This window comes from Rhinolophus hipposideros, assembly GCF_964194185.1.
Source record: "Rhinolophus hipposideros genome assembly, chromosome: 11".
Taxonomy (NCBI): Eukaryota; Metazoa; Chordata; class Mammalia; order Chiroptera; family Rhinolophidae; genus Rhinolophus; species Rhinolophus hipposideros.
The window spans coordinates 79,457,195-79,483,188 of record NC_138057.1 but is presented as its reverse complement, the minus strand read 5'-3'; the positions used below and the strand labels follow the sequence as shown (position 1 = coordinate 79,483,188).

General features: G+C 57.6%; 1 protein-coding gene across 1 annotated transcript in view; it reads left to right on the top strand.

Moving 5' to 3' along the window:
• RAPGEF1 (Rap guanine nucleotide exchange factor 1) overlaps positions 1 to 25,596 on the top strand; it is a 131,732-nt gene extending 106,136 nt beyond the window's left edge. The window contains exons 13-27 of the mRNA XM_081065820.1: positions 3,920 to 4,192; positions 5,042 to 5,134; positions 6,819 to 6,907; positions 9,392 to 9,503; positions 11,211 to 11,286; positions 14,009 to 14,093; positions 16,061 to 16,153; positions 17,082 to 17,267; positions 17,989 to 18,073; positions 18,214 to 18,308; positions 19,535 to 19,613; positions 19,721 to 19,822; positions 21,062 to 21,159; positions 22,314 to 22,442; positions 23,009 to 25,596. Coding sequence (XP_080921946.1) covers positions 3,920 to 4,192; positions 5,042 to 5,134; positions 6,819 to 6,907; positions 9,392 to 9,503; positions 11,211 to 11,286; positions 14,009 to 14,093; positions 16,061 to 16,153; positions 17,082 to 17,267; positions 17,989 to 18,073; positions 18,214 to 18,308; positions 19,535 to 19,613; positions 19,721 to 19,822; positions 21,062 to 21,159; positions 22,314 to 22,442; positions 23,009 to 23,159 — 1,746 coding nt within the window. The 3' untranslated portion in view covers positions 23,160 to 25,596. The remainder of the gene's footprint in view (positions 1 to 3,919; positions 4,193 to 5,041; positions 5,135 to 6,818; positions 6,908 to 9,391; positions 9,504 to 11,210; positions 11,287 to 14,008; positions 14,094 to 16,060; positions 16,154 to 17,081; positions 17,268 to 17,988; positions 18,074 to 18,213; positions 18,309 to 19,534; positions 19,614 to 19,720; positions 19,823 to 21,061; positions 21,160 to 22,313; positions 22,443 to 23,008) is intronic.
• Positions 25,597 to 25,994: the final 398 nt, after the last annotated feature.

Genomic DNA, 25,994 nt, shown 5'->3' with positions numbered 1-25,994 from the left:
CGTGGCCCTAGCCCGCAGCTGTTGGCACGCCGACTGCCTTCTCGGGCACTCCGGTATTCCTGGTAATCAGAGGAATCCAGTGGAATGGAATGCTATAGTGAATCAGTTTTTCGTTTAAAGATCTGCTTTCTTGCCAGCACAGTGCAGGGCCCATCCCTCATCGTGTTTCTTGCCAGGACTATAATGGAGAGAAAGTGTCTAAAAACTGGTGCCTGACCAGCTTTGGGTGCCTTTGCTTTTTAGCATGTGAATGGCCGCACACTAACATACAAGGTTGTCGGGCTTCATCATCCTTAACACCCAGAAGACCTGGCGGTTCTTTCAGGTGTGTGTTTTCAAGGGTGGGTTGCAGGTTCCGGCGTGTGTCATGCGGCGGGTCTTCTCTGCAGCCCTGGCTTTGTAGTATATCAGGCCTCAGCTCACAGCCCTCTGCACGCTGGTCGTCACAGAACGCTCAGCCGAGGAGGTCTCTGAGCGGAATTAGGCTGTCTCCTGCAGAGCTGTGGGATGGCATGGGTAGGGACTGTCACATGCTCAGAGCCCTCACTGAGTGTGAGCCGGGCCATCCCCACCCCACCTCCTAGGAGCTGAGCCGTGGGCTCCCGGACACGTGGCCAGCCCTTGCAGCCTGTATCTCCATCTCTGCAATAAGCATCATCGTAGCGCTTCGTGTCGATTACATGACATGATTCGTGCAGCACCCTTGGCCCCTCATCTGACCACAGGCAGCATTCAGTAAGAGTGGCTGTCACTGTCATCACCATGAGACAGCCCTCTGTGGCACTTGGATGGTGTGGTCGGGGTTGACACTGGGGGCAACGCGCCCCTCCTGCCTGCTCTCCTTCTCAGGAGCTTGCTCTGGCACTCCCAGGTTCTTTGCAGAAACCGGCAGTCTCCAGACAGGCAGCTCCTCCTATTATAAAATCCTCAGCCCAAACAGTCCTTCTCTGGCTATAAATAAAAATTCCTGCTGCGGAGAGTGCAGCCTCTCTGTCAGAGGCACAGCCGGGCATCAGCCAGTTCTTAAAATAAACTCCAGGCTGTGCTGAAGTGGGCTTTCTGTTCAGTGGCCAACTCTGCCTTTCTCCCTGCTCGTATGAATAAATATGATCTTAAAGGGCCTGGAAATATTTCTCTGGGGAAGCAATAGAGACCAGACTTGTTGAAAATGGTATGATAATGAGCCCCGATGTGGCCCTCCCATCTGCAGAGCGGCTGCAGCGGCTGGAGAGGCACCGAGCTTTCTGGTGATTAGAGAGCAGTCCCTTGCGTCTCCCCACCCCCTCGAAGGTACTTTTTCAAGCTTGGCTCTTGTCCCAGCACGAAGGACTGACTGCATAGCTTGAATACCAGCACTGCTCCCAGGCTTGGAGCCCCTGAGGGAGGAGAGAGAGAGGGAGGGGAAGGGCGGGGCAGGCGAGCTGCTTTGTCCAGGAGGAGCCCAACCTCCTTCCCTTCTCCTTGGTGGCTGCCCCACCCTCCTCGGCACTGCGCGCCCCTCGTGGCGTCCCTGAGCCTCCTTCCAGGTCACCCAGTGTGGACCTTCCCTGAGCAGGAGTGGATGAAGCTTGTCTGTTACCTTCCACACTCAACACTGGCACGCTGCCATGATCAGGCAGGATTCTGGGCACTTCTATCATAATAATTAGAAGCCGTTCCTAAGGATTCTTTCATTCGTAAATATGTATTAGACTCCTATTAAATGCCTCAGCTCTTGTTGTGTGGAGTAGTTGCCAGATACCAATTTGGAAGGGCAAGGGAGGATGCTGACACGGCAGTGCTTGTCACATGCCAGTGCTGTGCCCAGGACTCACCGGGCATCACCATTAAATCCACACACAGCCTGGGACAGAAGTGCTGCTGTTTTCATCCCTGTTTTAAAGGGAAAGAAACTGAGGCTCGAGAACTTTAAGTCCCTTGCCCAGGCTCACAGGAGTAGAAAGAGATAGCTCAGGTCTGTGTGACTTGAAAATGTGCCCTCTTAGCAACTACCCTTGTGCCAGCTCCCAGAAAAGGCCCCCATGGCGTGGGAGCCCACCACCCTGAACTTGTCAAATCAAAACCTGTTTCAAACACCTTGTGATCAGTTAGGGAGATCCTACCAAACTTAGTGTCTCTTGTGATTACACACAGGAACTGTGTGTGTGTGTGTGTGTGTCAGGCTCAATTACTGCAGGGCCTGCTTCCGTGCTAAGAGAGATGACGGCCAGGGCGTCAATGGGGACAGCATCAGGACTCTAGAAAGAGTTGGCCTGGGCTGAGTCCATCCTGGCTGCTAGAACAAAAGACTGGGTGGCTAATAAACAACGGAAATTTTATCTCAGTTCTGGAGGCTACAAGTCCAAGGCCAGGGTGCCAGCAGGGTCGGATGGGGGCCCCCTTCTGGGTCTCAGACTTTGCATTGTAGCCTCACCTGGCAGAAGGGCCAGCCTCTCTCTCGAGCCTCTTGAGGGCACTAACTCTGTCTCCACAGCCACTGGACCGAGAGCAGCGGAGCTGGGGTGCTGAGCCAGTGGTCCTCTCAGCCGCCTTCTCTAGAAAGAAGGCGTGTGAACAGAAAATCGCTTCCAGCAAGAATTGAAGTCTTCAGTGTCAGTTGGTCAAACACACACGGCACTTCTACTAATTCATTTGACTGTACGAGGGTTGGCCTTGAGTTTGTGAGTTAGGTGGGGCAATAAAATGAGTAAGAATGAGTAGGTACCTAGGACCGGTGTCTGGGATACAAACCAGCAGGCACTGGCGCTCACTGCGGGTAAGAGGGCCATGGCCTCCCGAGGAGGGAGAAGGGCCCTGCATCCTGTCGGTGCAGCGAGGAGCCCGGCAGGGCAGAGAGAGCTTCCCTGTGCCTGGAGCCGCCCCAGCTTCCGTCCAGGTTCAAGTGTAGCTTTGAAAACCCGCAGAAAGGGTTCGTTTAAATTTCGTTTCTTTCTCCTCTTCCTTGTCCGTAGGTTCTAAAAATCCTATGCCAAAATGCAGAGAACATTTGCCTGAGTGATGTGCACGTTTGTGTTGCTTTGACCTTGGTCAGCTTCTGGCATCCTTCGTTGGCAAATGAGCCTGGCGAGGACTTCAGACGTGGTCCCTTCCACGTGTTCCTCTCCCATTTTCCTGGGACAGCAGCGTGCTGGCAGGCCCTTTGCGGGACGTGGTGACATGTCATATTCTTAGCCTGGTGACCTCAGAGGTCCTCTGTTCGTCCCTCTCAGCGGAGCTCAGGCCTGGGGGTGCTGGCTGGCTCCGAGGACTGTGGGCGCGTGTGGTCACATCTCAGACCTGGGGGCTCTATGGTGGCATCGGAGGCATGGCAAGATCACTTTGTTTATTTAAAAAAGTAAGAAAAACCCAAAAGATTGGGCAGGAAGGGAAACGAACACAGAGAAATTTGTAGTGTTGGGATAGCACACTTCGGACAATTTTTAAGGCTTATGCCCTTGCCTTCCAAAAGGATTTGAGGTGGATTAGTGTTTCAGAGGCTGTAGTGTTTGACTTTCAAGGAGTAAATCCAAAGAGTTTTACCTAGGAGGTTTATTACGAGTAAATATGTCCAGGTGTCTGACCGTACATGTTGAATTTAGCCACAAGGATCCTGAAAAGACAAAAGGCACAGACAGACTGGCTTGTGTGACAAAGCAGAGGACATGACCACCCGGACAGTGCGTGGGGCATGCTCTCCTTTGGAGGCAGCCTGCTGTTCAGACACTGAGGGTGACACCAGCCAGTCCTCAGGCATTCTCAAGGGTGCGTCGGGGCCGGGGACCTGAGCCAGAAGGTCAGTTTGGCCCGTCAGCGGCCCTTGGTACAATTACTGTGAACAGCCTATCAGAGCTCGGCTCGGTTAATCTAATCATTTTTCTTTTGTCTGTTTTCTTCTTCCCATCCTATTGTTTTGTGTTTGTTCTCCACTTTGATTCTGTAGTATAAATCTGTGTTTAGGTCCTACTCCCAGGATTTCGTGCCTCACAACCAAGCTTCCGTTCAGCCTTTCCTTCCGTCTACCTCCTCTTCCTCTCCACATTTCCCACCTGTCCACCAGTCTCAGAGCTCTGACTTAGCGGTGCCCGCCGTAGCCAGGCCGCCTCCCAGCACCACGGACGGGCCTCTTTCATCTTCTCAGGAGAGCAGCTTGCATGGGAACTCTGTCTGCCTTGCTTCCGAAACCTCTTTCACTGACTCGCCCCAGACGCCTTCGGTGAGAAAGCACACGCACCCCCCTGCATGTGGGGCTGCACGTTGGGAGACAGCTCCTCCCTTCCCCGGTTGGCAGGTCTGTTGCTGGCCTGCGCCCATCAGCAGCATGGATGGGTTGGGGTCTGTGGATGGTCACAGGGTGAAGTGGGAAGCGGTAGCCCACCTGTTCCCAGACAGAAATGAAACCTGCTGTACAAACTTCCCAACAAACCAGGGTTCTGAGTGTCCACAAGTGGATTGGTGACCATTTAGAGACTCAGTTCCCGTGAGCATAAGATAGAAAATGCTGCGGGTTTTCTGTTTGGTCGGTGGTTTCAGAGAAGGTACAGAGATCAAAGGCAGTTGCGTGTGTAGTTGCGTGCAGTGCTGAGGACACGGGGCCTGCTTTCCCGTCCGCTAAGCTGACTGCAGACCTCCACCCGAGCCAGGGAACTGCTGCCTTGCAAGTCCGAGTGGACAAGGACAGTAGGCGGGCCAGTGCAGATGCAGGCAAGCAGGTCTTGATGTGTTGCTTCTTTCCCTCCATGGTTGCCTCCCACCATGCTGGGGACCCCACAGTCCCCTCTACAGCAGAGTGGGGAGGAGTGTGCCTCCCAGGACAGTTTGGATGGTCCTTGACATCTTTGGAGAAGATCTGGCAGGAACCGCAGGTCCCTGAGAACACAGCAAGAGGTGGCCAGGGCGGCTTTGTTCTCTGATCCTGGGCAGGGCTGCCCAGCAGAAGCGAATACACACCGTCCATCCATCGCCGGCTTCCCTTTCTCATGAGGGGCGTGTCCTGGTCTCTGAGCCGTGAAGGCTGTGGGAGGGCCTGTCACATGTACCTTTCCTCTCATCCTGTCTCCCCCAGAGTGAAAACGCCAGTGAGGAGGCTGGTGAGGGTGAATACGTCAGTCTGTACTCCTCTGGCCAGAGCAGCGAGGAGCTGGCTGAGTCTCGAGGAGTAAGTAAGCTCGGGGCTGCCTGGTGCGTGTGGCCTGCGGCCGGGCTCAGCCCAGCTCGTCAGCCTGGGCCTCCCGGTCACTAGCAGACTGGGCCCCGCAGCCTGACCAGAGCCAGCTCGGCTCCGCAGGGAGAAGACATGGCTTCTGGTGGCGGTCTTCCCTTTGCTTTTGCTTCGGTGTGTGGGGCGCTCGTGTGCCTGGCCGACGGGTCTTCTGGACATGTAGGGAGCAGCCTGCTGGTGGCGTGGCCGTGTATAGCGTGCTTTCCGGGGTCCGCCCTGCCCCCTCTTCTGGGCTGACACCCATCCTCCTGCCTCCTCCCCAGCATGCCCCTGCGCCCCTCTGCTAACTGCTTGCCAGGAAGCTGTGAGTGCAGCTAGCCCCTCCCTCCTGAGATGGGGACAACTACCTGACACTGTCACCCTTGTGTACTGCTGGGTGACAGTCGCGAGGCTCAGCAGTCGAGCAGTCAGCTTTCTGGGTTTTGCTGCAGCAAAACGTGAGCAAGTCCAAAAGCTTCAAAAACAACCCCCCTCTCCCGCCATCCTGAGCGGGATGGGACATGTTCTTGAGGTGATCCTTCCTGGTGATCAACTCAAAGAGCCCAACCCGTGAGAAGCATGGTCAGTGCTATTAAGGTGGCCCCCCAAGGGGGTACCCACAGGATCCTCAACAAAACCCACTTCAGGTGTTTGCAAGTTGTGGGACGAGGGCCTCCCTCCAGTGGGATTTGAGGCAGTATGGGGGAGCTGAGCTGTTCTCCCCTGGAGCTCCCACCTCCCCTGTGCCCTCTGGTCACTTCTGCCCCCGGAAACATCCACTTTAGCCTCTGCACACTCACGTGTGTCCTGGGCTGGCCACCCGCGACTCCCCTTGCCCGTGATCATGGTCAGTGCTGACCGCGTCACTTCAGACACTCAATGACGATGGCCCACGTATTCTTGCTGCCCTCATTGTCCGTCGTGGCCTTGGTGGCAGACCAGGGATGTCAGAGCGCCGTGTTGTCACCCAGTGGGGTGGGCCCAGGTCCGCAGGAAGAAGTGAGGCCTCGGGAGGAGAGGGTGGTTGCACTTATGCACGTGAGCAGCCGGACCCTTTGGAAGCATAGGGGAGGCTGCCGAGCCCTGCAGCCGTGACGATTGTTTTTACTAGGAAGTCCCAAAGGTCTGCTGCCCACCTGCAGGCCCAGTGGCTAAGGACACAGCCTTGGGAGGTAGACACCTTGTCTGAGTCGAGGCTGCAGCCTTGTAGCTGTGTGTTCTTGGGCAGGGCCCTCTACTTCTCGCAGCCTCTGTCTCTCTGTCTGTGAGTGGACACAATGCCAGCTAACGGCTAGGGACTCGGTGTGAGCCAGGCGAGAAAAGGCGTGCGTGCAAGGCCCATAGCACAGGGCCGAGCCAGTTTGCAGAGTGGCAGCGCCTGGGGCATCCTTTCTTCCAGGAGGTGGTTGGGATGGCTTCCTCTCGGTTGGCAGCTTTTAGTCTCCCCAGAGGCAAGATGCTAGTCTGAAGAGGGCCTTGTTCTTTCTGTGTGATGAACCACGTCCGTGGGTAGCTTGTTCACATCTTGGATCGCTCCGTAGGAACTTCCACTCCAAAGCCACTCGTAGGCAGGAGTACTGGGAAAGCAGACCAGCCCCAGCATGGCGCCTGTCACAGACCCAGCACCGACTTCTCATTTCAGGAATCACCAGCTGTGAAAGACGGACATCCCAGAGACCCCTCTTCGGTCAGCAGTGCACCTGGGAAGGAAAGCAGAGATGGTGGAGAAAGGTAGGAGGTGACGCAGTGGGGCCAGGGCACTAAAAGCAGCGGGTCCACCTGGTGGGAACGGCCTGGGCTGCCCTGCCAGCCAGCACGCCAGGCCTGCTGGTGCCTTATGCCCACGCTCTTTCCTTTCTACTGAGTCTCAAAATTATACATGCTCAGGGTAGAAAATGTGGAAAGTACAGAAAAGTGCGAGTAAACAGAAAAAAATCACTCGTAACACGCCCCTCAAAGGCCTTCATTTTAGCAGACAGTCTGCCTTTACTTCTTGATTATCTGTACACATATAATCCACCTTACAAATTGCCCACAACAGTCTGTTCTTTTTCAAATCCTAGGCCAATCTCTTCCAAGTTCAAGTACAATGAGGAAGTGTTAAATATTCTCCCCCCAAAAAAAAACCTTTTTTTGTGAGTTTCTAGAGACACGTGTATATTGTGTTCTTAAACCACTTGAAAGTAAGTTACAGATGTGACCCTCGGTCCCTAAATACTCCAGCATGCCTCCTAAAAAATTTTAAAAGCCTACCTGATTACAGTTCCATTATCACACCTCAGAAAATGAATAATCAATTCCCTCACATCAATTCCCTAATTGTCCCTAAAATGTTCTTTATAACTTATTTTATTAGAACCATGATCATTCAGGAGTCATCATTGCCTTTAGTTGTGTGTCTCTTTAATCTCTTGTAACGTTTTCCAGTGTTAGCATAAGTCAAACCTGACCAGGTTTAGAAATAGGCAGTAAATTTCTCTAATACACCCTTAGAAAATGTAACATGTCAGACCTGCAAATGGGCACTGTCACCTGCACCTTCATGATGGCTTCACCTTCTTTGTGAAATGTTCACGTAGTCAAGCTTTTCCTCCCTCTTTAGGCCGATATTCAGCTACCTCTGGGGTCCTGGGCGCAAAGCTACACCATAGCCAGTTGTCATTGTCAGACCTCAGTATAACTGGTGGAAGAGGCGGGAAAAACAGCGGGAGACGGTAGAGAAAACTTGGAAAGCGTTTCTGGGGGCCTGCTACCGACGCCTGCTCCCCCCCCCCCCGCCTGCTCTGGGCCACTGCTCGTGTGCTCCACGTTGAGTCCGTCTAAGTCGTCTGCCAGCCAGGGTTTCCCCAAGTCTTAATCAAGGGTAATACCGTGTTTCCCCGAAAATAAGGCCTAGCTGGACAGTCAGCGCTAACTCGTCCTTTGGAGCAAAAATTAATATAAGACCCAGTCTTATGTTATATTAAAATAAGACCTGGTATTTATTATATTGTTATATTTATTATATAAGAACCAGTCTTATTTTACTATAAGTGAAATTTCTGCTCCAAAAGACGCATTAGAGCTGATTGTCGAGCTAGGTCTTATTTTCGGGGAAACAGTGGGTTTTCTAGTGTAACACCTAGTGGCAACCGGTGTCTGTGCCAGGCATCAGCAGCTCCTGGATCTTTCTCTAGCTTCCCTAGGCCCGAGAGTGCCATTTTCAGTTCCAAATAGCCCTTGTAAGAAGCAGAAGGATGACCACATTGGCTGGTTAGAAACAGGCAGGGGATGTTCTCTTTCCATTAAAGCCAAACCACAGACTGGACCTTGATGACGGTTCTTCCCAGGACTGCGCGCACAGGGTTGTGCTCTGGCCCATCTGTGTGGTCTCACTGAAGACACAAAGTTTTATGGCTTAGATACTTAGGGTTAAAAATATGGTCCGTCACCACAAGTGCGGCCAATGCCTCCGAGGATCCATCATGAGATTCATAAATATAAATCGGAATATGGGAGAGAACTCCGGGGGAAAGGAAGCTGGCTGCAGACCCAGCACCCATCTGCCCCTGCAATGCCCCTGCCGCCCACATTCTTCCTCTGTGGGGGGTTCTCTCCTCCCTCTTCACTGGCAAGCTCCTGCTCAGCTCTTCAGTCTCAGCTTGTCTGTCTGTCGTCAGGGGGCTTCCCTGCACTTTAGACAAGGCTGGGCCCCCTGCTTGTTTTAACGTCGGTCTTTCCTTCTGGACCCAGTGCCCCTGGGACGAGGGCTGGTCTGCCGGGTTCACGCTTCTCCTCAGTCCCGTGGAGAGGTGGCCTTGGCAAAGCCTTGGGGAGCTCGCTCTCCCGCCCGGCCTGCCTGTCGCTGCCCCTCCTTGAGAACTGGCTGGACATGCCGCGGGCTTTGACAGAGTGACTGAGACCATCACTTACTTCAGTAGCTCAGGGGAACCTTCTTGATCTTCTTGCTTAATCCCTTCAGTTTACAGATGGATGGTCCAGAGAGAACAGGAAATGTCCTGAGGTCACGCAGCTCATCAGTAGCAGAGCTAGAAATCCAGTCCGCCTTCTGGCTTCCGGCCATGGCTGAGGCCTCCCAGGGTGGGGGCTTCACACTGCAGCTGTGACGGGCGGCCTTCTCAGGGGCACAGTTCTGACACGCATGTCCCGTGCACAGGCTGCCCTGTCCCAGCCTCCAGGGCCTCCACTTGCAACACAAACCACTTCTCCCTCCAGGGCATCGAAGTCACCAGATGCGCCAGAATCGGCCCCGTCGGAGGAGGAAGTGGACGAACTGTCCCTTATTGACCACAACGAAATCATGGCAAGGCTGACACTCAAGCAAGAGGTAAGCCCTTCGCAGGCCTTAATTTTGGAGTCTGACCCACAGTGAGGGTGAGGGAGCTTCAAGGGACAGGTGGCCTTGATGTGCGTCAAACAGAAAGACCCCAGCGAGGCTGGCCCTCCAGGCGCCTGCAGGGCTGTTGAACCTGCCCCATCGCCGGGGCCACCAGGGTGCTACAAGGTCCTGGTCGCGCAGATGAATTCCAGGAGAAAGTGTACTGTCCCCTTCTGTGATATGTCCAGCGAGTGGTCATGGGCAAGTGACAGAACGTCTCTAAGCCCCAGATGGATGGTTTGTGAGAACAAAACCCACGGAAGGTTCTCAGCGCAGGGCCTGTGTGTGCTGGGCCCTTGTGAGCACCACACGTTACTATGTTGTTGCTGGTAGGATAGCCGCACAGCGGTCTCAGCAGGGGACACACAGCTGAGGAGGCATTTCAGGCTCCCTCCTTCCTTGTCGAGAGAGCCTCGTCGGTAAAGACACCACCCAGGCCTGTCAAATGAAAGAGGCGCTAACTTGAGAGAGCCTTTCGCCTCCCTCTTCCGTGCAGTTCTGGAAACAGAGGAGTAGCTTAATAAGATGGCAGTGACCGTTGCTGGGCCCCGACTCGATGGCGGCACACGCCCTTGGTGCACTGCTGGGCCGGGCCGCGCCAAGGAGGCAGCGCTGGGGGCTTCTGGCTCGGCTGCAGAGGGACGTGAGGGTTCATACCTGTGCCAAAAATTCCTTCTGAAAAATCGGGTCATGGGCATAGGTGACCACCCCTCTCGTAGCTGGAAATCCCAGGTGTTCAGGACGCTGGCGAACACAAGGCCCTGGAGAGGCAGGTGTGTCTGCAAGAATGAGGGCTGTAGATCGAGCAGGTTCGCGGTCCCTGGTTGTGTGCCCTTCAGAATCACGGGCAGGGGGTGACGGGGCCCCCGGCCAAGCCTTGGTGCTCTGTGGCCTGGGCTTCCACTCTGGGCCCTAGTGGCCCTGCTGACAGCTCTTTGGGGCTCCACGCTAGACGTATGGGTTAAAGCCTCTGTTTGCCCACAAAAATAAGGCTTTTTCCTTAAGTGGCAGGCAGCAGTCGTTGGTCATATAAGCAGAGTCAGGTATAATTAAATGTCTTTGTGACACTTCACAGTCCTCTAAGAGGGCTCCCTGGAAGGACCTGTGACACTACGACAAGTGACCTGTTCTTCCACCTGAGGAAATAGATGTAATCTGAGGGCAGCTTGCTGCAGTTTTAGGAACATGAATGTGCTTCGAGACTGTCCTGCTGCCCCGGTTACCTGGGAGACACTGCTGGCGGACCTGCCTGCCCCCCACGGGTCCCACCGGCCCCAGTCTGAGAACTTCCCTCCTCATGCCTCTGACCCACGGGTTGGTGAATGGGAACAGGAATGATGCCGTGTCCCCTGACCCAGTTGTGTCTTCAGCACTGCTCTGGCGCCCCTGGTATGTGGCAGCCCCTGGCCCAGCCACTTCCCAGATGAGTTCCGCTCTGTGCCCGTCTGCCGAGCACGGAGCAGTGGGCAGGCGGGACGGACACGTTCGGCCTTGGCAACTCGGCCACACCACTCCTGGGCTCAGAGAGCACAGGGAAAGGGGGCCTGGGACCTCTGCGGGCAGGTCTTGGTCGTCTCACCCCTGCCTGTGACTTCGGAAAGCAACTTCTCTCAGCCACATGCTGCCTCATGCCCTCCTATGCTACTGTCATTGCAGGGGGACGACGGGCCAGACGTCCGTGGGGGATCTGGGGATATCCTGCTGGTCCACGCCACGGAGACGGATAGGAAAGGTATGGCCGCGCCCTTGCAGTGGCCTCGTCTGTGTCAGAAGCCCCCCTCCCCGCCCTGCCCTCTCATGTCCTCTCCCCTGTCCTATTCTGTCCTCTCCGCCAGCCCTTAGCAGGTCAGACGGTGGTGCTGCTGGGTCACATAGAGAGAGCCCACCCTCGGGGACCAGTGACCCGTGATCAGAGCCAGGCCTCTGATTCTTGGCCCCCTCGGCGTGTGTCCTCTGTTGGTTCAGGGTGGTGATGACCCCCGGGACCCACAGCTCGTTGGGAGGGCAAGTTTCCAGGGCAGAGGTCGGTACCTAGCGGGCTCTGCAGATGCCCCCGAACAATGACGTGTTAGTAGTGGTTGTAAGAGACCTCGTGGGTAGCCTTTTGTGCTTTTCCTGGTGTCCAACCCAAGACTTCCTCCAGACTGCTGGGTGGACTCCATTCATGCACTCCCCTGGGAGATGCCTGGGGAACGTGTTTTCTCTCCAGGAGCCTTCAGTCTTACAGCAGGGGCGTCGCCATCACGGGCCGGGGTTCTCAAGCCTCAGTGTCCTGATCCTCTGAGGGTCTGCAAAAGCGGGGACCCTCTTATTGGGGGACTCTGAGCTAGCAGAAGAGTTGTCATTCCAAGTCGTGTTCTGCAAGGGCAAGGAGACTTGGAAGAAGGTGCCCGGGACCTTGGACAGGACAGGGGCAGTGCCTGCGCCCCACAGCTGGACCAGGCCTCTCCCCACTCTGCTTTTCACATTTTAAAAATTATTAAAAGGATAGTGTAACCGCAGTGTTAAAGTAAGGAGTGGAAGGAATTAAAACACCCCAATCTTGAAACTCTACACCACAAATTTTCATTTTTATAAGTCACCAAGTCCCTATGTTTTTACAGCAGATTCCCCGAAGTATGTTACACAGAATGATTCTGGGAATTTTAAAATTATAAAGTAGTACAAAAATAATGTTTACGTTGCAGAAAATTGGAAAAATAGAGAAAAAAAAGAAATGGCTCCCACAAACGCACCACAACCATTGCTTTGCCATCCAGGGTTTCTTCACCCCTGGTGTTGTCTGCCCGGGGCAGAGTCCAGTCCTGGAGACTTTGAGGTCGAACCCCGGCTGTGCCATTCGCAGGCTCGGGCGGCCACTGGCACGAGCCTTGCTCCTCGGCCCCCGTGACCCAGCTTTTGGGGGTTCACAGTGCCCAGTGGGTGTGAAGAGGGAATGAGCTAACGTGAAACATGCCTGCACATGGGAAGTGCTCTTCTCGGCCTTACAGCAGCCATTGCTCTGCTGCTCTGCAGTAAACCGTCCTCCGTGCCGGCCAGGTCAGAGCTCTGGCCTCAGCCGGCCACTAGGAACGGTTTTCATTTTTACCCAAAGGTAAAGGGCTGAAATGGTAGCTGGCTCCATTCCTCGGCTCTGAGCAGTGAATTCCGCTATCCTGCCAGGAGCAGCCAGTTGTAGCCAAGGCCAGAGGGAGCCCCGCATCGGGGCAGCCCAGGAACCTTCCAGTCTATGCCGATTGCCTGGCAGAGGGTGTCTGCGGGCAGCTGGCTTCTGCCTGATTTTATGGAAAGAGTCTGAGGCTCCCGGGAACCAGTCACTTGTACTTGGGATGGGTTGTTGACGCAGAAGCCCTGGGCCACACAGCCGGCTCCACAGGTGGCTTTGGACTGGGAGGCTCGCACTCAGGTGTGCAGCATGGATCCAGTCTTCCAGAAGCAGGCGTTGTCATGTGCTGGGCCCATCTGCTTTCTTATGCAGCCCCTCTGAACAAAAGCCCAAACTTAACAGTGAGCTTGGGGGCCCAGGGAGAAGCCTGAACGTGATACCAGTGGACCTGGCCGTGGTTCCAGCCTTTGAGCCTCCCTCATGACACCTGCTCTTCCAGCTGAGCACCCCTCCCCATGCAGACCTCAGATGCAGGAGTAGGTGTTGCTTCTGCTCTTCTTTGTCCCAGGAGGTGATCACAAAGGCAGGGTCAGGAGGCAGGTCAGCCAAGCCTGCAATGCTCAGCTGCAGAAGTGGGGATCCCTGAGGTTTTTCCACGCAGCGAGATGAATGAGAAAAGCTAGGGGAAGGTGGTCCATGTCCACAAAAGAAAATTCACAGTGTGTGTACACGCGCCCAGCCTTACAGCGAGGAGCACACCTTTGCAGCTGAATCAGGCCTTGCATCCTCAGCTCCAGCTCCGAGGAGCTCTGGCGTTCACAGGCCCGGCCATGTCGTTCGCCTTAGGGAGCACCTACGTGTACAATAAACGGGGCTTTGTGATTCTGGAAAGGTCAGGAGTCCCTGGCGAGAACCAGCCCCTCTAGAGGGAAGGGGAGCTCGTGAGTGGAAGCTGCCAGCCCACGTGCCCCCGACTGGCAGAGGCAGGCTCCTCCTAGTTGGCCTTGCCCTTCCCTGGCACCCGAGCATGCCCACTTGCATGTTCTAGTAGTGTGCCGAGCTCTGCCCCTTCACCCTTTCCTTAGGTCTCCGTATATGGAAATGACCCAGTTTTTGTTTCTGGGCCCTGCCATCTAAAAGTCATACCTATGATTTAGCTTCAGAATCCTGCTGACGAATGAGTTACTTTCTCTCTGCCCATGATGAGTAAGACCCTTTGGATCACCAAGTCTTGGCACAGACAGAAGCCCTTAGTGTCTGACGGGAGGCACGTGCTGCAGCAGGCAGCGTGCTGCCCGTCTGTGCTCCGCCAGTGCAGGCGTCACTAATCAACTGCTCTTCCCTCTAGACCTGGTGTTGTACTGCGAGGCCTTCCTCACCACCTACAGGACCTTCATCACCCCCGAGGAGCTCATCAAGAAACTGCAGTACAGATATCCTTCCGGCCCCCGACCCTGGCCCACACCTCACACATTCAGCCTTCCACAGCTCCTCTCCAGGGGAAAGCGGGGTCCTCCTGCCCACTTAGCCACCCCGTGGTGGGCAGCGGGTGGGGCTGCTCAGCCCTGCTCTGCCATGTCCTCTCTGGGACTTCAGGCCAGCCTTCCTCTTTGAGCCTCTTGCCCGTCCGTGGCAGGGCTGAAGTGAGATTCTGTGAAGTGCGTGGAACGGAGAGTGTGCTGCCTGGCAGCAGCTGTGATCACTGGGTGATTCTGACCCAGACTTAGGAAGACCTGACGGTCTTGGAGAGGGAGGGAACGAGCAGAGCCCCAGGTTGTCGGCACTTCTGGGCGGAGCTCCTGGGCATTGACACGGGGTGCGGAGGTACAAAGGGTGCGGGGTTTGAGGGAACCGAGACACACAGCCTCGGGCAGACCCGGCAGTGGACAGAAAGCTCGTCCACGACACACTCGGCTCCTGCCTCTTGTCCACATCTGCCCCGCGAGCTGGCCCTTTCATATGTCACTGCCTGCAGGGGTGGCTCGGGGCCACCTGGGGCCTAGAAGGTCCCACTCTTGATGCCTCTTTGTCAGGTCCAAACCTGCCCATCCTGTCGAGCTTAGCCTGAAGCTGCTGCTCCCAAAAGTGGGCCAGCCCAAGGTCCCCTGTTCCTGGGCCACCTCCCAGTGTCACAGCCCATGACTGCCATCTGCTGGACAGCTGCTATCACAGACAGGAAGTGCGGAGTCCCTGCTCTCCCCTTCCTTTCCTTCCCATGAGCCCTAGGCTTCCCCACCCGCCTCCTGTCCCCTCCAGACCCTGCCTGCCGCTCTCCCCCGGCCCCATGGCCCCCGTTGACAGAGACAGGTTCTCTAGCCTCACTGGTTCAGTGGCTCGCAGGCCTGGCTCCGCCAATGACAGTAACTCACGCTTGGGAACCTGCCTGTGTCGGGCGCACTGCTCATAAGCTCGTGCCCCTGTAACCCCACCAGCTATATGGCTGTTTTATGTCCAGGTTGTTACCGCGTTACGGACCATGCCGTTATGCTCTTTCCTGTATGTACTTAAGGAAACTGAGGCTCAGAGAGGCTGTGACCCATGTGGCTGTTTGGTGAGAGAGCAGCCACCCCCCCCACACACACACACACCTCTCTCTCTCTCTCTCTCTCTCTCTCTGAACCCAGAGCAGCCACCACACACACACACACACACACACACACACACACACCTCTCTCTCTCTGACCCCAGAGCTTAGCTTCTCAGCACCTCCCCTGCTCAGCCACTTCCAGCGTGTTAATGGAAACGTTACAGCGTCAAGACCCTGGGCACAGCTGGCCGGTGAGCCCTGTGCTGCGGGCCCGGGGGACTGTCCCTGGTGCCTGGCTCCCTCCTGAGCTCTGATGCATCGCTAGGCAGGATGGAGTCAGAGGGTCTGGAGAGTTGGTTAACACGAGGATGGCAGGAACGTGGTCTCGGGAGGAGCTAGAGGTGGCCAGGTGCTGCGGGGAAGGAGCAGCTGTGCTTCAGGTGGCCTCTGAAGCTGTGGGAGGACGGAGGGGAACTCGTGTCATGAGAGGAGGGACACAGCTCTGCACCTATTCGGGAGGTGAGGGGTGCGTGCCCGTGGTTTGTGACCAACGCTCCCTGCCGAGGCTCAGCAGGGCAGCCCTGGGCGTTTCAGGAAGTGGCAGGAACCTCGGGTTGAACCGACAGAAAGGCACGACTGGGCGGTGCGTGGGACGGTTCTGCAGGAGGGAGAAGGTGGAGAACAGTCGGGTCTGGCTGAGCCCTGCTTGGTGGCCCTGCCACCCTGCACAAGCCTTGTGCCTTCCCCGAGCCCCCAGGCTTCCTGGCACCCCGACAGCACGCAGTCAGTGGTAGCTGGAAGGAGGCAACCTTCCCGCTCACGTCACCCGTCCCTGCGTGTGTGACCCGGCTGTTTCTTTAACCCGTGCCCCACGTACGAGAAGTTCTCTCCCTTCGCCGACACGTTCAAGAAGCGCGTCAGCAAGAACACGTTCTTCGTGCTGGTGCGTGTGGTGGATGAGCTCTGGTGAGTGCTTGTGCCTCGGGGTCCCTGCCCAGTGCACGTTTCTCTGCCGAGATCGGGCTATCCCCCAGGGTCTGTGCCCACAGAGCCTGCCCGCGGCCCTGGACAGAGCTCACTCCTTCCTGCTTTCCCCTTGGGGGAAGGGACCCGGCCCCTTAAACCAGCGTCAGCCCCACCCCGATTTCCCCAGGGGCCCCACCCTTCCTGCACATAGCTTAGGCCTAGTCCACAGCGGGCCATGCTGTTAGCCACCAGGGCGGGGACCTCTGCTGCCCTCCTCAGCTCCACGCACCCCTAACACGCAGCCCTGTCCATGTCCATTCATTGAACAAATGCACGTCCAGCCCGGCCCTCCCCCGGGTTGGTGGGGGAGACCTCCCAGACGCTGCCTTCAAGGTGTTTCCCTTCTAGGGGGCAGCCTGAGTCAGTCCTTTCTGGGGAGGTGGGGGACCAGCCTGAGTCCCTTCTGGGGGGCCAGACTGCGTCAGTCCCTTCAGCAGGGAAGGGCAGCCTGAAACAGTGACTGCACAGCTGTGAAACCTCCAGGCGAGGCGAGTGCTGTGCAGGGGAAGTTCTGGGGTGTCTAGTCTGAGGGGCCAGGACCTCTTGGGGACTTCTCACCCCACGGACCCAACGCTCTTCCAGGGCTGGACTTGCCTCCCTAGCCCAGGCCCCAGCATTGCCCAGCGCCAGCAAACGTGTGCTGGGAGAATGGTGGTCACTCGTTACCAGTGGGACCACCCGTGGCACTTGTACGGATCCAGGCAGCTGTCCCAAGGCCTTTCCTCGCTCTCTTCCCATAAGAGGTTTCCCAGCTCCGCTGATGGATACCACTGACCCTTGGGTATCCAGAGGTGGCTTCTGGACCCAGTGGCGCAGTCCTCTTCCTGTCCTGGGTTCGCGTCCTCACCTTGTGGCTTTGGCCCTTTAGCCTAGTGGAGTTGACAGAAGAGATCTTGAAGCTGCTGATGGAACTGGTCTTCCGCTTGGTGTGCAACGGGGAGCTCAGCCTGGCCCGCGTGCTCCGGAAGAACATCCTGGACAAGGTGGACCAGAAGAAGCTGCTCCGCTGTGCCAACTCCGACCAGCCCCTGGCAGCCCGGGGGGTAGCAGCCAGGTGAGTCGCCAGCCATCCGTCGGTGGTTTCTCTAGCCCCTGCCTCTGCGTTCCTCGTCCCCATGGCCCCTCCAGCCCTGCAGCCTCCAGGCCCAGTTCTGCCAGGCCCAGGGACGAGGTGTCTCCGGGAGCCCCGTGGGTTCCCTGGGGGCTGGGCCTCTTCTCCAGGTTTTGTTGTGTGACGAGACGTGGGGCACCAGGGCATGCAGGGCTTACCAGGACGGGAGACAAACGAGTGGGTTTCGGGCTGTGGTCAGCTCTTAATTTTCTGTCCGGCACTAAAATGGCAGCTGTTAATTCTCGCCCAGCCCGCTGTGCAGCCAGCCCTGAATGTTCCTAAATCTGCATGCAGGTCCGATCCTGTTGCCTGCCCCTCTGCCCCAGCCGTAGCCCTTTGTTGGTTTATCACCTCCTTGTTAGTGAGTGTCAGCCTTTGTTCATAGGGCATCATCTCTGTTCCCACTGGAACAGGGCCCTGGAAGTGGGGTCAGGCAGTGAGTTCTGGGCAGCCGAGCTGTCCTCTGCCTCGCCTGGCAGAGGCAGGACAGGGAGGCTGCCGCCGTGGTCCCAGGAGGGCCATGGTCTGATCCTGACTGGTCACCAGCCTGCCTGGTGGCCTCTGCGTAGCTGCTGTGAAGCACGGCCGGCACCTGCCCGTCGCGCGCCGCCCGGCTCCCACCTTGTCTGCCCACTTACCACTCGGTCGTGCTTCTGTCTTCCAGGCCGGGGACCTTGCATGACTTCCACAGTCATGAAATCGCCGAGCAGCTGACACTGCTAGATGCCGAGCTCTTTTATAAAATAGAGGTACGGCGCTGAGCGGGGCTTGGGGGAGGGCTCTCCCCAGCCCTGGTGAGCCGCTGCAGCCTGTCCCTGAACGAGAGGAACTGAACTGTCACAGGAAAGCCAGAGGGCTCCGGCTCCATCCAGTTTACTTCCTTTTCCAGATTCCTGAGGTTTTGCTTTGGGCAAAAGAGCAGAATGAGGAGAAGAGCCCCAACTTGACCCAGTTTACGGAGCATTTCAACAACATGTCCTACTGGTGAGAGAGGAGGCCGCAGTGCGTGGCCCCAGTTGTCATGGCCGCACCTGCACGGGCTGTGCCGTGGGTGGTGGTCAGGGTGAGGTGTTAAGTTTTCCATCCTGCACTGGGCATTGCCAGTGTCCGCACTGCTGGGCCAGCGACCTCAGGGCTGACACTGACACACTGACGCTGACATGACGCTGTCCCCGCCGAAAAGAGAACAGCCAAGGAGTGGGGCCTATTAATACTTGGATGTCGCCTCTAATTCTTAAAGCGACGTGGAGCCCACGAGTTTTTCTAATACACAGCAGAGCTGTGGGCTCTTCACGATGACACAGGTGTCCCCACAGGCTCTCGGGATCAAGAAGATGGTTGGAGGGTGGAAGCGTGTGGCCGGCCCCCCCTGCACACAGTCCACCACTGCCACAGGGGCAGGGTGGGGTCTGATACTTTAAGTGCTCCAAGGACTGCCTATTGGAGAAGAATTGGGTCGTCTCCATTTTCCTTTCCCTGCTTTTCTCCCAGCACAGCCAGTGCTCAGGTAGCAAGCCAACATAGGATGTAGCGGTTTCTAGGGCTGATGGGCGTGTACATGGCCCCAGACCCGGCACCTTGCTGGGCACACAAGGCTCTGGCCACACCCCTGGGGGGCTGCCTTGGAGGGGGTGGGTGGGTCCTGCAGAGCCCCAGTCCCCAAGGTGTATCTGCAGGCGCCCTTTACAGGGGCAGCAGCGGCAAAGCACAGGTGGCACTTCCTCTGCGTGACTGGCAGTGGTTGCTGGGAAACCACAGGGTGGAGGTCACCATGACGTCCACGTGCGAGGCTGGCCTTTGGCTTTAGCGGCACTGAGGTTCTGCCAGGTACTCTCGTGTCTAGCAAGGTGGCCCCTTAACCCACATGCCTGCTCCTCTCGAGCTGGTTTCCAGCCTCCGTGGTGCTCAGGGTCGGGAAAGCTCTGCTTTGAGCCTCCAAAGTCCCCATCTGCATGGCCGCAAATGCCCATCCTCATGTTGGTGCTGGCCACCAGATCTCACTGTGGCCTGTTGCCTGCCCCTGGGGCACCCTGAGCTCCTTGAGAGCAGAGACAAGGGCTACGCTTGGAGCCCTGCAAGCCCAGGGCACTCAGTAGGCATGCGCTCATGGCCAGCGGGTTGGTGTCCACATCCCATCTCCCCAGGGCCTCCCAGAGGCCTGAGGGAGACCGGTCAGCTCAGCCGTCTCCTCTTCCCCTTGGTCCGTGCAGGGTCCGGTCAATTATCATGTTACAGGAGAAGGCCCAGGACCGGGAGCGGCTGCTCTTAAAGTTCATCAAGATCATGAAGGTAAACGTGGCCCCCCCAGAACCCGCTCCCTCAGACGCTGCCCCGGACCGGCCGCCCTGGGCCGCCCACCCCGCCCCCGCCCTCACGGCCACCGCTCCTCCCTGCAGCATTTACGGAAGCTCAACAACTTCAACTCCTACCTGGCCATCCTCTCAGCGCTGGACTCGGCGCCCATCCGCAGGCTGGAGTGGCAGAAGCAGACCTCAGAGGTCAGTGGCCATGACAGGATGCACTCGGGACGGGGCCGGAGCCCTGGGCTGGGGTCCCCGCTCGGCCACCAACCTGCTGGGGCTGCGACAGCCCCCCACCTTCGTTTCCTGCCCTGAGCTGCAGCCATTGGGCCGTCAGAGGCTTCGTGGTCGGTGCTGGGGTTGTTCCTTCCATCCCAGCGTCCTGTCACTCCACTGGTGCTTGCCGGGCTCTCCGCTTCACCAGCTCCTTCCTTCAGCTCATGCTCCTAGACGGACTCCTTTGGGCTGGGGCCACATTAGATGTTGGGGGTGTACTGTGAGCAGGCCAGACAGCTTACTGGGCAGACTTCTTCAGAGCAAGTGCTAAAGGGAATGGGACGGGGTGCTGAGCAAGCGTGTGGCCAGGTGGTCCAGCCTGGGGTCAGGGAGCCCCCCTGAGGAAGGGTGGGTCACACCACAACCTGAGTAGCAGGGGTTTCTGGGGAAGGGGGTGGAATTCCCATCAGAGGGGACAGGAATGCACAGACCGGCAGAGCTGGGGGCAGGTGGGAGTGTGGCTCCATCTAACAGCTGGACGGGCCAACATGGCCACACAGCCGAAGGACCAGCTCTGAGCACGTAGGCCTTGGGGGGGCCTGGCGAGGACCTGGACCTCTGCCCTCGTGTGGGAGCCGTTCTTCAGAAGCACTGAGCATTGGCTGGGCCACCCGAGGGCCATCTCACAGGGGGACATAAAGGGGCAGTTTGAAAACAGTGCTGTTTGGAGAAGTGGGACATTTCCCACGTGTCTCTCCAGGAAAGCATGAGAGGTCCTGAGGAGACAGGAAGGCTTCTTGGAGGAGGTGACACCCCTTAGGGGGAGAGGCAGGTAAATGGTGGTCCAGGCAGGGGCAGGAACCCCACTCTGCATGCGGGCGCAGTGAGGTGAGGTCACCTGCCAGCCTGGTGGACTTGCCCTTGAGAGCAGAGAGGAACAGAGGAAGGCCCGGAGTGAGCAGTGACACAGGCAGTGTGTGCTTGAGAAGCTCGCTGGGCTGCAGCACAGGCAGAGCCAGGAGGAGCCCGAGCTCCAGGTCCTGTCCACGCAGTGGGCGCTGACTAGCAAGAGAGTCCTGAGCAGGCCCCCAGGAGGCCTGGCCCCGCAGCCAGGCAGGCCCGGGTCTGGTTCTGCCTTCGTATGTGTGGGCACCCTGGAGCGTTGGCAGAGAGTGGGTGAGGGGGGCCTGGGCTCACAGACTCCGCGTCGCTCCTGCCCAGGGCCTGGCTGAGTACTGCACGCTGATTGACAGCTCGTCCTCCTTCCGCGCCTACCGGGCTGCCCTCTCGGAGGTGGAGCCGCCATGTATCCCGTACCTGTGAGTAAAGCGCTGCCGGGTCTGCCCCTCACTGCCCTGGGGATGATCTGTTGGGCTCCCTGAGAGAAACCCTCACTTCAAAGGTTCCAACTAAGACGTTTGTACTTCTGCTTTAACTTTGCGTTGTGTGACAACGCGTACATTTTACCTTTAAGCAGAAAAGAGGGATCCAGTGGAAACGGTTCTCTTTCCGTCTCCCAGTCCTGCTCCTATTTCCTTCCCGGCTCTGCCAGCACATTCAGGCGTGTGCACAGACGGTAGCTTCCCTGTTCCCTGCCCCCTGCCAGTGGCATCATGCTGTACCCAGCAGTTCTCACTCCTGGCTGCATATTACACCCACCTGAGGGACAGAGCATCTGGCATAAAGAAGCTGAGAGCATGTCCCTGGCATGGAGTAAACAGCTGTTTCCTGGGCTAGGGTTCCGTGGTCACGTAGCGTGGGAAATCACAGGAGACTCAGAGCTGAGCAGGCCCTTCGTGGCAGGTGGCGGCAGAGCCTTCAGTGTGCTCGGGGACTTCAGGAGTCTCCAGAGCGGGTGGAAGAGCTGGCACCGCACCGTCCAGGCCGAGTGTTTGACGGGACCTCCCTCAGGCACACAGACCGGGCGGCCATGCCCTCTCCTTGTTTCCTAGCCTTTCGATCCTCGCTCGGTGCGAACGCACTTTGCCATCAGCCTCTGAGGGGTCGGCGGGGCCCCTTGCTGTCCCTCCCTGGGTGGAAAAGTACCCAATCACTCGTCGTCTGTCTTTGGAAGCACCTTTGTGCACCTGTTAACGAAGAGGGGATCTGTGTCCCACTCCAACCCCCAATGTGGGGTTTTGTTGTCTTTTTCTGTTCATTTATGAATTTTACATTAGCAGACCCACAGCTCCACCAGCGTTCGCTGCAGCTGTCAGTTCCTGAACTGTCCCCTGCAGGGTCTCTAGCCGCGGGGCATCTGAGGCTCCTCCAGGCGTGGGCTGGCTTTCCCAGGGACCCAGAGTTTGGGAGACAGGAGTCCACACTGCAAGAAACACACACATCTCAGGAGTGCTCGTGCTTCTGGGAGCTGCTCGGGCACAGCCCACAGGCCTGGACCTAGCTGGGCGCTGCCTCAGCCGACGGGGCCGTACCCCACTCTGCAGAGGGTAACTGGCCTTCTCCATCGTCCCAGGGGGCTCATCCTGCAGGACCTCACCTTCGTTCACCTGGGAAACCCAGACTACATTGACGGGAAGGTGAATTTTTCCAAACGGTGGCAGCAGTTCAACATCCTGGACAGCATGCGGTGCTTCCAGCAGGCGTGAGTGTTCCTGCCCGGGGGGGGGCCTTCTGAACCCCCAGCCCCTGGGGTCTGAGCGGAGATGGGAGGTGACAGAGGACCAGTGGGGATTCCACACAGGCTCCCTGAGTCTGCCAGGAGAAAGTGCATGTCAGGGTCTCCGCAGTGTGGTCCTGGGCCTGCACCCAGCTTGCCCTCCCCGCCTCCTTCCCACAGTGGGTGCCGGCCTTGCTACAAGGAGGAGGTTAGCCAGCCCTGGCTCACCTGATCCTGGGCAGTGGGGGTGGGCCCGGACATCAGAGCCCACCCACGGGGGGCCACGCCATGCCCTGAGGCCCTAGGAGTGGGGTCTCCCTGGGGCACGTGTGGGGAGCACGGCTGCAAGGGTGCTTCTCGGGCAGACCTCGAAGGAGCGGAGGGCACACCCTAGGGTCATTTGTGCTCTGCGTGCTGGGGGCCGTCCCTGCGGAATGGGCAGCAGAAGCCCTATAGGCTCCGTTTGCTGCGAGGTGCATGGATCTCCTCCCAGAGGTCCTGGGCTGTTTGGCCCACGCTGGCTCTCACGGGCTGTCTGCCTCCCCCACCAGGCATTACGACATCCGGAGAAACGATGACATCATAAACTTCTTCAACGACTTCAGTGACCACCTGGCCGAGGAGGCCCTATGGGAACTCTCTCTGAAAATCAAACCCAGGAACATAACAAGGAGAAAAACAGACCGGGAAGAGAAAACCTAGGAGCAGGTGCCATGAGCAAGGAGAAGGCTCGCGAGAGGCTCAGAGGGCCGCTCTGAGACCGGAAGGGACTTTGGACCTGTTACGGGGCAGCAGCAAGTGTCCCGGCCTCAGAGCCGTAGGCCCAGCCAGGCGGGAGCCCGAAGCTGCGGCCCAGCCCACGGCCCACAGTGGAGCCAGCAGGCAGGTCTCGTTGCTGACTTGTGAACCGGTGGTTTTCTCTTTTACTTTTGGTTTCTGCTTTCCCGTCCGTCTTCCCCTCGCCCCTCCCCTCAGCCCCTCCAGCCTGGGAGCAGCACAGCCATGTCACCAGCAGACCCGGGAACTGCGGGAATCTTCGCCCCTCCCTGGGTCTGCTGAGATGACACATGAGTGGAAGCTCAAGGACCCTTTTGGAGGTGACTTTGAATGAAGGGGACATGTAATTGGGTGGGCAGAGCGCACACGACACTGGGGGCGACTCCTTGTACTTCCCAGGGCCTGCTTTTTAAAGTGGAGGAGAGAGTGCTGCCCAGAAAGGAGAGAGGGCCCAGAAAGGTACGACAGGTCTTTAGCGGCCCTGCAGCTAGCACTCCTGTCGCGTTACTGGCCCTCAGTGCTGCCTGCGGCCCGCTGGCACCCGGGGTCTCCCTGGCCCAGCCATGAGCAGTGACTAGCATTGTGTGCCAGCTTTCGGCCCCTTCAGGCCCCTGCCCCCCGCTGGCCCTCCCAGTTATCTGGCGTTGTGGGGAGCTGGGAAGAAGGAGGAGGGCAAGGGAGGACTTTACCATCCAGGAAATATGTTCTCCCTGTGCTGGGGCCAGAGAGGGGAGGGTGGAGGGCGTTTCTGTCCTGGGGGAGGCCGGTGGCCCCCTCCTCTGTCGCTTGCTGTGTGCCTTAAACTCCATCTCCTGTCCCCTCGCGTCCGCCCCAGGGCTCCTCCTCTTGCTGACAGACCTGTGCTGCCCCTCTCCCTTGAGGGGCCGTGCCCCCCACCAGCGGCAGGCTTGCTCTCCTCGGCAAAGTGTCTTCAAGAGCAGGTGCTTTTTTCCATCCTTGTTCAAACCCACTCTTGCTACTGAGGTCAACAATCTGAGACGGAGTCTATAGGTCCCCGTGTGGGGACCCAGCTAGAGCTTCCCATGCTCTCTGGGCTCCGTGCCAGCCAGACATGAGCCTACTGGCAGGGTGCCCGCCAGAACCCAAATGGCTCTCCCCACGTCCTGCTGTGCAGAGTGGAGCACTCACTTCTGGGGTTGGGACTCGGTCCAGCAACCACCAGGATCTCTCTGTGCTTAGCCCAGAACAAAGAAGGGAAGTAGCAAGCAACACCTTTTCGTTATTTAGGTTTTCTCTTGAAAGAAACAACCCTGTCACTATGGGTCCTTCATGGCTATTTGAGCAGCTTTTATCAAGAAGAACATTGGGGCTGGTCTTTTTCCTTTTTGTTTGTCCTGTCCCTAGAGGGGAGCAGTCTATGAAATGTCAGTTACGGTCCCCCTGCCGGCGGTGCTGCGGTGGCAGGCCGGAACACGTCACTTTATTATTTAAAGAGTGTGTGTGCAGAGTCACTGTTTAGTAACAGTAGTGTGTGTGGGGCTGGGGTTAGTTTGTGCCTGATTTTTGAAGTCCTCTCATTTCAGTCTTCTCCTCCTCCCGGCCTCGCCCAGCTCTGTTGGATGCTGCTGTGTGTGCTTGGGGGGGCCGCTGTGCACTCAGGCCCGTGGGAACTGGGGTCCCCCTGCGTTTCAGAGCCCCCGGGGACCTCCCTCCATAGCACAGTGTTTCAGCCTCGGAAACCCAGCCGCTGGCAGAAGGATCGTGTCTACGGCCTGTCCGCCTTGGTCTCAGCCATGAACTGGCTGTAGGGGGGAGTGGGGACACCACCTTCCCCCGTATTCACAACAGACCCTGCACCCACACATCACGCCCCAGCGCTGCCCACCCGTGCCCTCCAGGCGCCCTCAGCGGTCTGAGCAGAGGTGCCAGGCACCAAGCAAGCAGTGCGGGTGGACGAGGGGCCAGTGTGTCTGGTGGCCCTGCGTGAGGACACCAGGTGCAGTGTGTGTTTTCACATTGGCTGACGGGCTTCCCCACGCCGCGCCTCCTGAAAAGCCTACAGCCCGGCGGGGATGTGTCGTGGGGGCCGGGGTGGGCGTGTGTCTTTACGACAGACAGACACCACAGACAGCCACAATCAGGACAATTTGGTTCCCTGCAGAGAAAGCCAGGGCTCCCCTGCAGGTGGGGGAGGAGCCAGGGAGAGGGCAGGCATGTGCCATGTCTGAACTGAACCCCAATTCTGAGAAGCGCCTCCCTCCGCCAGCCCCACACCTCCCAATGTTACATTGTAATATATATTCCCCACTAACCTGGCTGATAGAGGCATCTTCCTGCAGACATTTCGCACCTGTAACTTTTATATGAAAGGAAAATAAACAAAGATGAAAGACGCAACCATGCGCGTGCGCCACGTGTCTGAGTGACAGTTCAAGCTGCTTGCTTTTCCTAAGAGGATGTGTCCCCACCCTCACCCCTTTCAGAAGCCCTGGGTCCCTCCCCTGTCGCTGAGGGTCCCCCCAGGGGGCCTAGGACCTCACATGCTTAACCAGTGACCGAGGAGGCTCAGCTCCAGGGCCGACCATGGGTGCACAAAGCCAGGCTTCTGGGGTGCAGTGGCCACTTGGTGTGGTGTCCCTCCAGCAGGAGGAGTGCAGACCCCACACATTCGTTCCCTTGCTCGCTGAGGCTGCATTATTAGGAAGCAGGCGAGGCGGGGATCGGGCCATTCTAGCCTGTGTTAGCTGGCAACAGGCTGGAGGGATGTGGTCCTTGGCTAATAAGGTCTTTCTTTGGCCC